This window comes from Pollicipes pollicipes, unplaced genomic scaffold (genome assembly GCF_011947565.3).
Source record: "Pollicipes pollicipes isolate AB1234 unplaced genomic scaffold, Ppol_2.1 Scaffold_2165;HRSCAF=2529_pilon_pilon_pilon, whole genome shotgun sequence".
Lineage (NCBI taxonomy): Eukaryota > Metazoa > Arthropoda > Thecostraca > Pollicipedomorpha > Pollicipedidae > Pollicipes > Pollicipes pollicipes.
The window spans coordinates 25,097-40,957 of record NW_023596063.1 but is presented as its reverse complement, the minus strand read 5'-3'; the positions used below and the strand labels follow the sequence as shown (position 1 = coordinate 40,957).

The 15,861-nt window shown below is 47.6% G+C and overlaps 1 protein-coding gene across 1 annotated transcript; it reads left to right on the top strand.

Moving 5' to 3' along the window:
- Positions 1–590: 590 nt before the first annotated feature.
- Positions 591–1,467, top strand: LOC119096761 (uncharacterized). The gene is made up of 3 exons (XM_037219683.1): positions 591–997; positions 1,199–1,349; positions 1,390–1,467. Exons 1-3 carry the CDS (start codon positions 591–593, stop codon positions 1,465–1,467), a joined length of 636 nt encoding a protein of 211 aa, XP_037075578.1.
- Positions 1,468–15,861: the final 14,394 nt, after the last annotated feature.

The following is a 15,861-nucleotide window of genomic DNA, read 5'->3' as shown; positions in this document are numbered from 1 at the left end:
ATTGAGTTCTAAAACTATTGTCACCAAGTGCATAGCAGGTGGAAAAGTTAACCTGTGGGTCTAAACCGTGGTTCTAGCGGACAGCATAACTTTGGTTTGGAACATAAAGGGGTCTTGTTTATTTGCTCCTGCGTTCTCACTGCAGTAACTTTTCCTCCCTTTAGCCCATTCTCTCCCCCTCTCTCTCTCTCTCTCCTCTCTCTCTCTCACTCTCTCTTTCTCTCTCTCTCTGTCTCTCGCTCTCCCTTTCTCTCTCTCCCGACACACACTTCCGCGTATACATTGCGCAGATGTGCGCGCACAATGCACCTGCATGGCGAAAATCTGTTTATAATGCATAACTGTCTGTTTTGGATTCACCGGGGGGACTCCAGCGACTTCTGCCCAGCTGCGCCCGAGGTTGCGAATGGCAGAGGCTGTGACGTCTACGTCATGTGACCAAATGCGGCTTCGTTATTAAGCGACGACGCTCGAGTAAGTGGCACACCTTGCAACGGACGCAAGCAATGTGTGGAGTACAATTGTGCACAGTGCTGCTGCTGGTGGCGGGCTCGGCGCTGGGGGCCGACCTGGCCCGGCGGCGCATCAGTATGGAGAAGCGGCAGACCATGCTGCTGCCAGGTCTGGCCAACCATCCGGCGGTGGGCCGGCTCGACCTGCGCTTCTGGGGCAGCGGCTCCGAGTCACAGATCAGCCGCGACCCACTCGGCTGCGGCTTCCCCGTCGTGGGCGACCACCCGTGGCTGGTGGCGCTCGGCTTCACAGGACCCGACGGCCGCATCGTCTTTTCGTGCTCGGGCGCGCTCATCAGCGACCAGCACGTGGTCACGTCGGCCCGCTGCGCACTCGGTACCCGTGGCTACACGCTCAGCACGGTCAGATTGGGCGAGTACGACTTTAGTAGCCGGCGAGATTGTGTCTGGTACGACCCGACCCTGCGCACGGAGGCCAGGGACGTGGCCGTCCACTCGCTCACCGTGCACCCCGACTTTGTCAAGCACGGCGGCGACCCGAGCCGCTTCGACGTGCCGCTGGTGCAGCTGTCGCAGCCGGTGACGCTGGGTCACGGCGTGCAGCCCATCTGTCTGCCCATGTTCCCACTGCGCCACCAGCCGCATCGCCTGTTTGCGCTGACGATGGGCCTGCACAGTGGGCTTCCGCCGGCGTCCGACGGTGCTGCCACCTGCCGCGAGTGCAGCCGCCAGCGGAGCACCACCACGCACGTGATGGACGAAGAGAAGCTAGCTGTGTACAACACCAGCTACTATGGCCCGGAGCCGTGCCAGTACCGGCTGCTGTCGGAGGCGGACGGCGAGCCAAACCGCTGTCTAGGCTCTGGCACGCCGTGCGTGACTGACCTGGGCGCGCCCCTGGTGGCCCCCGACCCAGTTCGGCTCGGCCTTCTTCCTGATGGGCGTGGCCAGCATGCCGCCGACGCAGAAAGAGTCCTGCCTGCCGGGAGCATAGGTGTCGTACGCGCCGGTTGCTGCTGCACGTCCGATGGATCCTGGACCAGTCTGGGCTTTCTGGCCTCTGTTTGAGTGGACAGAGAGAGAGAGAGAGAGAGAGAGAGAGAGAGAGAGAGAGAGGGGGGGGGGAGGGAGAGAGAGAGAGAGAGAGCATCGTTGATGAGGCTGAGGCTTTTTGAGCGTGTACCAAGCGTTGCATTTAAGCGGACCACTGTTCGCTTAGCGTGGGATGTTGGCTACGCACGCAAATATTTATTTACCCCGCGCTCTTTTCTGTGAAAGGGAGAGTGTCTATTGCTTTCGGCTTTCCAAATGCACGCTTTGGGGAGATTTGAAACTATCTGTTTTTAATTCTGTTTCTTTTGTGTACGTCTGGGTGTTGCAACAGTGTTTAGTTAGTTTTTTTATCGCATCGATGGCTGTGCGTGAACAAATGCAATGCTAAAAAATGAGCCAATCAGTGGGCAAGAAAAGACGAACGCACTGGTTTATATGTGGTCCGTAACTGTGCGCTAGTGACATGGCTGTTATCTTGGTTTCTACGGCCTCGTGAGTATAGAGGGAGTGCTGGCAGAAAAGGGCGGTACGCGCTTGAAGGTCCCTTGCGTGATTCGAGACGGAAAAATGTGATATCCTAAACATGCCTGGCGTACCAGCGACATCGCAGAAACAATTTCAGCACATGTGCCTTGTTATTTCCTACGTTGAAGTTGGTGCACGTGCATTCGGAATTTGGTCATTCATTTCAGGGTACAGGAATTTTATCCGCTTATAACCGCTGCCAAAACAATGTAGAACAATTACATTTTCCCTGGAGCCTAGTGCAGCCCGATTAACAAGATACAATACCTGTGCCTTATCTGATTATAAATAAGGCCAATATGAATTAATCGCGGGATGTATCAGCTGACCAGCTTTACCATCCGTCCAACCCCGTACACCCACAACCCCGAAATGAATGTGAACAACACAAAAAAACATCATAAAGGCCGCCGCCATCGCTGCGTTTGCAAGCTGCTGTCAGCACTGACAAGCGACATCCTATAAAAGCCATTGGCTATAGCTAACGATACGTCCTCAATGATGTCGATGTGGTTTGTGTGTGTGTGTGTGTGTGTGTGTATATATATATATATAAATGCACACATGCATATAACGTACTCGTGGGTTGCAGACGGAGTGGTCGGACATCTTTGGGCTGCTGTGCGAAAGTAAACGCTCCGTGGCGAACAAACGGCGACCGCAAGAGGCCCTTAGTGGGGATCGGATGTAGACTGTACCGCATGGCACCCAGGCACTGCGGGATGGGGGGAATACGACAGACCAGGCGAGGTTGGAGAGGCCGCCCGGCTGCTCCATTCTCGGCATTGGAACCAGACCAGGATGCAGAGATAGCGGGCAGAGCAGGGCTGTTCCTCTGTAAGGTCAGCTCGAGTAAGATCGTGGCTATGAGCTGTCTTCGTTTGATGTAGCGTGGTCGCAAAGTGAAGGTGGGAGATCAAGAGGTGCAAGAGAGGCCGTTGTGTCTCCAATGTGCATAGCGTCTTTTTGCAGCTTGTAATATCTGTATGTGCGTTGATCAGTCGTCCTTGACGCCTTGAACTGTCACATTCACGATGGCATATGACTGATGAACCGTTTTTTGACACCCAATTTTGAACCAAGCTCTTTTAAGCTTGATCATAACATGAAAACCTCGGTACAAGATATTTAACGAAGTCAAAAGAAGACAGTGGCACACTATCGTATTCACCGAAAAGTGCCTCTGAGAAGGTTTGCTCGTAATATATATACAATATGCATTATATATATATATAAATATATATATATATATATATATATATATATATATATATATATACTATGTATGATATATATTATATATATATGTATATATATGTATATATATATATATATATATATATATCATTATATATATATGTATATATGTATATACATATATGTTTATATATATGGTATATAATATATATATATATATATATATATTTTGTGTATATACATATATATATATAGATATATATATATAATAATATATATATAAATGGCAATGAATTCTGATCCATTCAACACAGGTCAGCCATGAGTGGCATGAAAGTCTCGCACCGCCTGCCTGTCACCGCTCACTTAGGAAGCAATTGATCGGGTTCCTAGGCTATTAATACACCTTCTGTACTGTTTGCACCGCTCGAGCCTGCGAACGAAGTCTAACATTTTCGTTCCCTGGGTAAGACGTTTGCGAAGTCGACCGTAATAGATTATATAGGTAGCAAACCTACCTGCAGCAATCTATCACCTTTTGCTAAAGAGTTAGTAGATGGATAAATGAGTCGAAAAGGTATACTGATCGTCTGGGAGCCCAGCCTACTGAGTCTATTAAATGGGTGAGTCAATGATATTGAGTTGTTGGCTAGCACCGCGCAGTCTTTATCGATGAAAGTCTTGCGCTGTTTGGTTGGTTAGCATTCTTTTTCGGTAAATTTGATCCGAACACGTTGAATGGATACATTTCTGGATCAGCACTCACTCTAAGCAGTTAGCAATGTAGAACTCGAGCATTCGATCAAACACACAAGAAGAATATTAGAGTATATACGCCCTTGCGTTTAACAAACCTGGATATATAGATATAGATATAGATATAGATATAGATTTAGATACAGATATAGATATATGTATATGCGTGTGTGTGTGTGTATCTGTATGTATATGTTGACCTTGCTTCCACAGACCACAGGCGACGACAAGGACAGATCCAAGACGGTAACAAAGCCACAGCCACAGTGCCGATGACCTAGTTCAAGCCCACGGGGCGCCGCATGGATGACAAGAAGAACCTGTCCTGAGCCTCTCGGCACTGCCAAAGAGTCAGCAACCGTCAATGGGCCTGGGTAAGTACACAGCAATTGAAACAGTTGACCGCTGCGTCGAAAACGTGGTTTTCTCGGACGGCACACTTTTGGTCTGAAACATAAGGGGTTCTTTGTTTATTTGCTCCGACATTCTCTTCGCGGTAACGCTTCCTCCCCCTTGCCCCAATTTTCTCTCTCCCTCTCTCTCCCTCTCTCCCTCTCTCTCTTTCTCTCTCTCTCTTTCTCTTTCTGTCTCTCTCTCTCCAGACACACACTTGCACACATACAATGCACGGATGTGCGCACACAATGCAACTACATTGCGTAAATCAGTTTGTTGTGCATAACTGCGTGTTTCGGATTCGCCGGGGGAGCTCCGACGACTGCTGCCCGGCTGCGCTTGAGGTTGTGAACGGCAGTAGGAAGAACGCTGGGCCTACCATACGCGCCGGACCACGTAAGTTATTCACCCAACGCGCCGTTGTGATGATGTGCCAAACTCACCGCATGCTTTTCAACCGTGACTGAAGTATGTAGCTCATTTCCGGGTGTAGGCAGTTTTATCATGTTGACTGCGAGCAAGGCCGCAGTCCAAATGAAGCCCAGCCCAGGCCACGTTAGCCTACTAGCACCCCTTCTCATGTATTGAAAACATAACGCAATTCATGCTACCATAGATACAAGTTCATCGAAAAAGTTGACCTTCACGGCAACCCATGGAAGGGGCAGAGTAAGATTTTTTGTTTTCCCCACATGGTTGTCAATTCTCTGTGGCAGCATTTTGGCTGCTCTCTTGGTGTGGTACCTAAAAAAGGTATTTGTTTGCTTCATGCAACATATGTCTAGTGTGGATGCATGGGCTTAAGAACGCTTCAAAAAGTAGGGAGGCCAAGCTCAGAGCGTACTTTGATCAATTTTTCTGGGAAGGAAGCCTGATGACCGGGGCGGGGGGAGGGCAATAGACGTTGTTATCGCTCTTTATTGAAATGCCATGGCTGCGATGCTAAAAGTCTGTCTAAAGCCGTTTCTTACTGGCAAACAATCTTGCTTATGCGATCCATCTGTCATTCGACGAATGATGCTTTCCAGCTTCCTAAGATTTCCGTCCACTTTTACATTGTCTTTCCTGGGCAGTCAAAATTCCACGAGCAGGCAGACATTTTGGGTCATCGAGGATGCACCTGCCTCAAAAGGGTAGATGCCGAAATACGCCCTGGACATACGGTGGTGACAATTTTGAAAGTGAATGAATGCCTGACAGTGCGGCAGATTTTTCATGCGCCTTTATTTCGGGTGGCTGTCGTTCAAGAGATAAGACCTGTCGCGGCATTTTAAGCGGAAACAAATTCGAAAGCTTGAAACCGCCAAAAACAAGGTGACAAAAGTCATAAAATTGTGGACTGTCCTTTACAAACCAAGTCACAGCCGGGACACCAAAAGCCAGGACACCAGCGGTTCTTCCTGCGGGCGGCGATTTAAAGGGGCAGCCGTCCCCCTCCAACTCGACGCAACATTAAACATTTGAGCATTAACACACACCCGGGTGGCCCGTTAGATACCCCTCGCTGGGGTGCTGGGGTCAATTTCACCCCCTGAGATCTCGGAAACTAAGAAAGCTAGATACACCAAATTTACAGAATATGTTGACCTATACATGAACTCGGTTGGGTGAAAGTTTTAATCTGGTAACAATGTCAATCAAGGTTAAATTCTAGGTTGGTCTCCAAAGTGCTCCAGGAACCTAGATAACTGCTCCTAAGCGAAAGTTCACAGACTCATTTAAGGTCAGTGACCTTGTTTGACTTGTTCAAGGTCATGGTGACCAAAATAATACAAGACTGCCAAGAGTTTTGCATTTGAATGAGCAACAAAGATAACACTAGGCAGCATGCTGCTAAAAGACAAAATGTCGACCTGTGTCATCTTAGGTCAATGACCTATTCTGACCCCTAACAAGTCAATGGAAGATGTACAATGTGGTTGCTGCTATCGACAGATTCGAAATGAGCAGCAGAAACTGTACCATACAGCAAGCCCTAGAGTAATAAAACAAGTTGGTTTTGACCTTGGTCTGACATTCATACCTGACTTAAGGTAAACGTAATTTGCTCATTCATACTTATGTTGCCTAAGTAAGCATCCCAGAGATGCATGGCTTCGTCAAACCCTCCGCTGTTGCATCAGATTAAACGATTCCCTAGAAATTGCCTTCGCTGAAAACCATGGCTTGGGCTTTGGACTGCCATAGGTCTGCGATCTTAGAAGATACATCAAAATTTATATCAACGATCCGCTATTCAATTTGCTACAGCTGCTGAAAAATTGGGCGTGGCTACACCACGCCGTTCGGAAACCATTCAGAAAAACCTTTGCGGGGGCGGGGGGTGAGGAGTTAACTCGACCCATACCCGAGCGCGTTTTAAGCAACAGCTTTTGACTGCATGGAGAGGAACGACGTACAAACCATTGCCGGTAAGACTCACACGTACAAATCGAGTCATCTCCCCCTCTCCACCCTTTCCATAAATATTCCACCGCTAACTGCTTCTTTCGGAGACAGACTGCACTGCGCCTGCAACACACTGCATGATACCTACCTGCCTTCGCCACGATGAAATGATTGCAGATTCGGAATAGTATTCCTTTCGATATTTGCAATGCTAAATGAAACTTCCACTCACTATTCAACCGTCTCAACCGTCAACCGTCTAACCGTTCAACCGTCCTCTCAACCGTCAACCGTCTCAACCGTCAACCGTCTCAACCGTCAACCTCACCGTCCCTGGGCCCGTCAACCACCTTACGACAGGGCAATACAAGCATCCCCTTGCGGTTAGGTCTGCCTGTGTACGCTTTAAAGCCTGGCGCCGTCACCCATGACAAGCCGATGGAACTGTCGGCAAAAACTGCCTAAAAAGTGCTGCAATCCGCCATAGCGGTCCACTAATTCAATGCAAAATCTAAATGGAAAAGTATAAATTCCTCAACTATAAAAAAGCAGTGGAGTTGAAAAAAAGAGGCTGAAAATGTCCATAATATCACAGAAAGCTTCACTTTCATTGAAAGGGAAGTCTTAAAAGACCATGACAGTGTACCCCGGTGACGTCAGTCGGTTGAATCGTGGAAACACGTTTAGAGGCATTGGAATGATGACAGCCTGCCGCCACCCAACACAGCGCCCGCGACGAGAATGGCCGGTTGGCGTCAGCTTTCGTGTGTTTCGAGGTATTCTTTAGGTGTGGCTGCTAGATGCTGCCAGGTATTGCTGTAGTCACAAAACCATTCCATGACGCCATCAAATAACATCGTAATAGGACACATTTGAGCCATGACAATGAAAGTATACCCCCGGTGACGTTTAATCGGCTGAATCGTGCAAACACGTGTCGAGGCACTGGGATGACAACGGCCAGCAGGATGTGCGATCATGCTAATTGCTGCCATCGCGCCATGTCTTTTTTTAACTAAAACTGCACGTGACGAGTTCATATTGCATCCACTGCACAACCACCGTCGGTAAGTCAAACACTGCTATCATATGAACATGCAAATGATGCGTACATGTCTGACTGCAGTCAAGGGGGGGGGGGCAACGTAGCAAGCGGAGGGAGGGAAGGGGAACCGCAACCATCGACCGTCAACCATCAATCAACAACCATCGCCATTGGAATCAAGGTTCTAGGTGCCCTGGTTGTCGAGACAGCACGTAAAGTGTGAAAAAGGCTCGGCCTCAGCGCGCGCGGTGCTGGCGGTCTCTGGCGGCCGCCGGCAGGGGTGAGCGCATTTCGCCTGCGCCCTCTGCATCACAGCCGAAGCTGTTCCATGGGATGAGCGAATACTCGTGGGGAATGCCCGGTGATTTTTCTTCCTTCCATAAACTGTCAGCCTTTTGGATGATGGCAGCACTCAGTGCCGTTGTATCAAACTGTTCTGCGTTGCATCGAAGAGTGAAAAACGGTCGGTAGCGTCCAAATCAACTTCTGGCTCGCATACGTGGCTGGCATACGTGGCGCTACAATCCATGCCACGTGATTGTTTGTTTGATTCCCTATCTATCCATACAGCACGTGCGACGTGCCAAGTCATGCAACGCCATCATCTATTCGATTTCTTATCAATGCATGGCACACCCCAGTACCTCCGTGCTCTGTGTGCCGAGATGAGGCACAAACGTGTAAACCCGTGGAAAAGAGCAAAAGCCATCTTCCTGGCTCGTATGTGCCCGACATGTGCAGCGTGCCACCACACACTTGTGACACATGTGACCATGAAATTTCCCGTTCAATGGTCTATCGTAGCATGCCAGTCTCGTGATACTACGTGCCATAAGAGCGGAATATCCGCGTATAGCGTAGAAACGGACCAAATCGGCAAAATACAGTTTCACGGCTAATGTGCGCGTGCCACATGATACGTGCAGCGTGACATCGTACACGTTTCAGTGATTTCCCGTTAGACCACCTATAGAAGCATGCCAGTCGCTGTGCGTTTTATTCCCTGGTTTCTGAGATATCATGAAAACGTGCAAGCCCTTCAAAGAACAAAAATTGTGTAAATTCATAATTCAACACATGGGCGCCATGACACGTGGCACGTGTCACCAAACATTGTTATCTCGCCCCTTCCATTCCTCATTGAAGCGTGCCAATGTCGGGTGTGTTATTGCCATAAGTGCCTGTGGCACAAAAGGTGCAAATCCGTGGAAGAGAGCAAAATCCATCTGTGATCCCGTGCCGTGTCATACGTGTGACCGTGCCATTTCGATTATTACAACTTGGCATTTTACAAGTTGTCATGCAGTTTGCAGCGCAACGGTGCGTTGCAGAAAATCGCGATGCGACTGAAAATATACCTGCGTCAATGGTAAATGTTGGGAAACAAAAGTCACGCCTGTGCGCGCACGGCGACCGCTACGCCCTCGCCGATGCCGCCCCGCGCACGACCCGCCCGCCGACCCACTGCCGGGCAGACCAGCCCCCTGTCATCCCTGTGTATCGCCATAGGTTCCTTTTTGCTAAGTGCCAAATGCGTGGCGCGGAAGAGACAAAATAATTTCACCAACCTTGACTCGCGTCGCTGTATGTTGCTTACATTTGCTCAGTTAACGTTATTGGTGTTTTGTGGGGGATTGAGGGAGTGCTTGTTGGAGTTAATTGTGATGTGTTCAAAGCTTTTGTGCATTCGGCATGAAAGCTAAATAAGTGCGTTGTGCACGATGCTGTTTGTGTGTACGGTAGCCGCATGTTAACCTGTTGGTAGTGTTAAAGGCGCAGGCTTTTTTCTAGTTTCATGATTCTAGTGCAAGGTGGCATTGGGCCGCTAATTGCAGCGAGTTGTGAGTGCCTTGCCCGCTATCTTGAGCTATGCTTGTGCGTGCGTGCGTGCGTGCGTGCGTGTGTGCGTGCATGTGTGTGTGTGTTGTGTTTCGATGGCTGCATTTGCAAAGGCATGTATGAACCTGGTGGTACAAAATATACCATATTGTTGTTATTATATTGTAAAGCTGATGCATCTCTTCAATTAATCCCGACACTACTCAGATAACTAGCGTCTAGTTTTGTTGAAAGCATTTGGAGGCATGCAATATTAGCCTGGCATTAATGGCAGCTAGCAAACCTTATAATGCTGTGTATATTTATGGATAGAGCTGAGTTGCAATCCTATCTGATTACATATGATGGTTGTTGGGGGCTGAATCTCATGTCACGTCATTTTTTCATCACCACATCATCTTCCTTAGGCATGCAAGTGCACATAAGCAGCATTATGTGGTGAGGGAGAACTAATTTCCATGAAAGTGATGAGATATGTATTTTTTGCAGCTGTTCCATTACATGCTTTGAAGTCCAGGCTTAATAACTTGTTGTATGAGTCCAGTTATATCAAAGGTATCATAAAGACTGTTTTTTCCATGAAAGCTGATGACAACTATAACACTCAACTTGTTTTTGCTAAGATCTGCCAGGGACCTGCAATGAAATTGTCAGAGACAGGTGCCTAAGAGGGAAGCATGGAAAGAGGGGCGTCCGCGGTCCTAGCAGTGAGAAGCAGTGAGAAGAGCCGTTAGGAGACTGTGTTGCTGTGCATGAATATTGGACAAACATCTGTGCCACAAGCCACCAATAGTAGGAACTGGGCATACTGCATAGAAATGGGTTGTTGTGACCAGGTCTTCTACGTATTCCTCAATGTTGCTGATGCTTAGAATAAGGACATTGTGTGGCTGCTCTTGGTATTGAGGAAATCATGCTAGAATGTGTTATTCATGCATAAATGAAGGTGATCTGTGCACTGGGCAATGTCCAGTTGTTACGAAATAGTTTGCTTTCCTTTATTGCCGGTAAATTGAAACTTCTACCGCATTGCAAATTACTAAATCTGCATTTCAAACAAGACATGAGCAGAGTGGTAGCTATTTACACAACAGGTTGAAAATGAATCTCCCTTGACTGCCTATGGCTATTGAATGTCTTTCAAAAGTCAGAGTAGGTTCTGACAAACAACAGGTTTTGATCTCTTTAGGAACTAACATGACCCGATGCAAGATTAAAAGTAATTTTATTGGATTCCTGTGGGATAGGCGATCCGGAAACATCTATGACATGACTAGCCTACTGCCTGTCATGTTGACATCGTATGACCTAATCTTCGCACGTTACCTACATCTTGAGCATGCTCTGACCAGAAAAAATTGTAGCTGACGTTTAAGCTGCATTATGCGAGCAAAATGGATGTAAAAATATTTGGATCATGTGTCGCATGAATGCACCAAAATATTATGCTAACCTATGGAATGACCTTGACCTTACCCATTATGGAATCAATATGTTCGTAACACAGCATCCTCACTTAGCCAAAGAGCATATGCCTTTTGAAGAAATGAAACGCCCAGTTGACCCAGCCCCTGCAAGCATGTAGCCATTCATCCCTGAGATGCTTTCTTAGGCACCACAAATATTGAGTGAACAAATTACGTTGACCTAAGGTCAGGCATGAAAGTCTTACCAAGGTCAAAACCAGCCTGATTTATTACCCTGGGGCTTGCTGTATGGGATAGTTTGCAGTGCTCATTTCGAATTTATTGACAGCGGAAAACGCATTTTACACATTCCATTGACTTCTTAGAGGTCAGAACAGGTTATTGACCTAAGATGACCCGGGTGGACATGTTGTTTTTGGAACATATTGTCTAACGCCATCTTTGTCGCTCATTCAAATGCAAATCTCAGAAAAGTCTTGTATGATTTTGGTCACCATGGCCTTGAGAAGGTCAAACAAGGTCACGAACCTCAAATGGACTTCTAACCTTTTGCTTAGAAACAGTTGCCTAGGCTCGGGGGGCACTTTGGAGACCAACCTGGAATCTAACACTGTTTGACCTTGTTTGACCCGAAGGTCATAAGCTAGGAAACTCAAAATTTAAGCTAAGTGAGTTCACGTACAGGTCAACACACCCTGTAAACTTGATGTCTCTAGAGTTCTTAGTTCCCGGGATCTCAAGGGTTCAACTTGACCTCCTCACCCGAGCGAAGGGTATCTAGCCGGCCTCCCGGGCGCGTGTTAATAGACCTTGGAGCTGATATTGTGGCCTGTTAGGAGGAGAAATAGTCTTGTTATGATCTAACCAAAAATATTTAACTCCCTCCAGCCTTAAAACCTGTTCAAAAAGCCAAACAAACTGCGGTAGGCATGCATCCGTCGGTGACCATTACGTGTCGATTACACTTGTGACGTCATCAGTCGAAACAATGGAATTCGGCCGGACGGTTATACCTTTTGTTTTAGGGTCTTGGGGCAGACCTAATGTACACCAGCATGCTCTTTCTTCAATATAGAGGCCGAGAAAATGAACAAAGTCGAAAGCCCGCCGCCCGAACGGCCATTTTAACCCTTAACGCCTACGACGTACAACGGGAGCCGGGGCAGTAGCTTGCCGCCTTCGCGGCGAAAAAGCCGTCATGAAACGCTATAGTGTGTGCTCATTTGCGAGCGACGTTTTCAAAATGTGATCAACAACAGGGCGCATTAGAGACAGAACAAAACGGCCGACACGCTGATGTAGTTATCAACGCTAGATCACGAATAGTTTTGACGGTAGCAGCTAGTATTCAGCTTCAGTTTTAAAAACTCGGCCAGCTGCAGTTGGTCATGCAATTTGCAGCTCAACAGTACGTTGCACAAACCCGCAATGTTCACTGAAAGTATAGCCGCTTCGATTGTTAATATTGGAAAACCAAATTCAGGCCTCTACCTTCTTTCCGTGCCGAGATATAACGGTAAGCGTAAAAACGCGTTAAAAGCGGCCGATTTCAATTTTTCCATTTTTGCGAAATGCGAAAATTTGACGCGACTATGTCAAGCGCACCGCGGATTCGTTGCTGCAAAGTTATCAAAAAGCTTGTGACGAAGTTCATGCGGCAACCACAACCCTGACACGTACACGGCCCGGCAACCACAAAACAACATCCACTGACGACACACCACACACACACACACCACACACACACACACACACACACACACACACACACACACACACACAAACACACACAACCACACACACACAACCACACACACAACACCACCACACACACACAACACACACACCAACACCACACACACACGCATTGTTCCTTTAGTAATTATACAAGCACATCACCCTTGCCTCGCTGCGCTAATGCAAATTTGGAAAGTATCATTAGCGCAGTCTTTTTGCAGTTGGAATCACGGTTCTGGGTATCCTGGTTGCTAAAATATTGCGTAGTGTGAAAAAGACTCGGTCGCAAGCCGCGCGCGGTAGTGGCAGTCACTGGCGGCCGCCGGCAGGAGAAAGCGTATTTCGCCGCGTTCTCTGCAGCACAGCCGAATCTATTCCATGGGACAAGGGAATGGTTGTGGGGTGTAGCCATTGATTTTTGCCCCTTCCATCAACTGTCAGCTTTTGTAATGATTTCAGCACGTACTGCTGTTGTATTAAACAGCATGGCATTGCATCGAAGAGTGAAAAACGGCCGGTAACGGCCAAATCTATCCTGCTGGCTCGGCACGCGTTACACGCAGCATGTGCGACATGACAATTCATGCAACGTCTTTGTGTCTTGCATTTGTTATGAATGCATGCCACTCCCCAATCGCTCCGCGCGCTGGGTGCCGAGATGTGGCACAAAACGTGTAAACCCGTGGAAAAGAGCAAAAGACATCTTCCTGGCTCGTGTGTGTCCGACACGTGCAACGTGCGACCCCGCACCTGTGACACATGTGGCCATGAAATTTCCCGTTCAGTGGTCTATCGCAGCCTGCCAGTCTCGTGCTACTGCGCGCCATAAGAGCGGAGATCCCGCGTAAAGCGTAAAAACGGACGAAATCGGCAAAATACAGTTTCACAGCTAATGTGCGCGTGCACATGACACGTGCAGCGTGACATCGTACACGTTTCAGTGACTGCCCGTTAGACCACCTATTTGAAGCATGCCAGTCGCTGTGCGCTTTATTTCCTGGTTTCTGAGATATCATGAAAACGTACAAGCCCCTCAAAAGACCGAAATTGTGTAAATGCATAGTTCAACACATGGGCGCCATGATATCTGGCACGTGTCACCAAACATTATCATCTCGCTCCTTTCACTCATCATTGAAGCGCGCCAATGCCTGGTGTGTTAGTGCCATAGGTGCCGAAATGGTTTACTGACGGACACACTGCAGGTCCACTGCAGGTCTACTGACGGACACACACACAGACATTGTTCCTTTAGTAATATAGATATAGAAATAGAAACAGATAGAAGAAGAAGACAAGTCTAACCCGATCAAAAATTATATTACCAGCTAAAACACACTAATACACGAGCAGGCCGTGGTAAGTAACCTCCAATCATCAACTGCCGTTGACCTGTAAACGTCAGTAACTACGAATAAGAACTATACAAGTTTATGCAGGCTTGCAATCACAGCAGAGGCTGGCTATTTCTGCCAAACAAAATAAAAACGTAAGGTTGCGAGCTCATGACACTCAGTTCTAATCCAGGGCGTCGTGTCATTTCGCTTCACATTTGATAAGATACTCTGGCTGAGGTGGACGCTGATGCCACCGCGAGTGTCTCTGGCTTTCTGTTATTGTTGCTGTCAGCTCGAGAGAATGCTCGTTAAATGACCTCAATGTTGGTGGTGAAGCAGGCAGTGGTGTTGACGGACAGATCACAGATCTGGCTGTCCGTCCGTCGGTGGCGTAAGCTGACAAGTCCGGCTGTGGCCGTGTGAGTGTGTACACGAGTACCGAGAACCAACGCCCCATCGACATTGCGCAGTTTGGAACCGCTAAAAGAGCTCCTACTCCGGATATCCTGATCTGCAGATATTCTTCCAATGAACCAACGCGCTCTGTTCCTGCTATAGTATGCAGTTGCCTCCAGCCCGATCCTGGCCTTCTGGTGTGTAAGATATGCTGTGAGCGTGACCTTCGCCGTGCTGTGTGTGACGACAGCCAGTGGTCATTGTGGGACTGAAAGCGTTATGATAGTTGATCACTTAACACGCGCCCGGGTGGCCGGCCAGATACCCTTCGCTTGCGTGAAGGGGTTTCGATTTGACCCTCTGAGATCTCGGGAACCAAGAAATCTAGAGACACCAAATTTACAGCGTGTATTGACCTATACGTGAAATCACTTAGGTCAAAGTTCCACGTTTCTAGATTATGACCTTCGGGTCAAAAACGGTCAAGCAAGGTCAAATTCCAGGTTGGTCTCCAAAATACCCCCAGAACCTAGATAACCGTTTTTAGGCAAAATATCACATTCCCATTCAAGGTCAGTGACCTTGTTTGACTTTTTAAAGGTCAAGATGACCAAAATCATACAAGATTGCTTTGAGCTTTGCATTTGACTAAACGACAAATATTATGCTAGGCAGTATGTTCCTAAAACAAAATGTTGACATGGGTCATTTTAGGTCAATGACCCATTCTGACCTCTAAGAAGTCCATGGAAGATGTATAATGCGGTTCCTGCTATCAATAAACTCGAAATGAGCACCAGAGACTATCCCAGATAGTAAGCCCCAGAGTAACAAAACAGGTAGGTTTTGACCTTGGTGTGACCTTCATACCTGACCTTAGGTCATGCAATTTACTCATTCAACTGTTATGTTGCCTACGAAAGCATCTCAGAGATGTATTGCTTCGTCTAACACTCCATTGTTGGATCAGTTTGAAGGATTTCCTAGAAATTGCCTTCGCTAAAACCATAGCCTGATTTTGACCTGCCATAAGTAAACGACCTTACAAGGTACGTCTAAATTCTTGATACCAAGCGATCTGCTATTCAATTATCTACAGCTATGCAAAATTTGACGCGGCTACGCCGCGCCGTGCGGAAACCATTCTGGAAAAACCTTTCGGAGGGGGGTCAATTTGAGCCTCCCGAAGGCTTAGCATCTCTCACCATACTCAAATTTAGGACCGCTTTAGTTTCAACCTCTTGAAACTCCTGGTCAAAGTCCACATCATGCCACATATTGTGCAGTCCGTC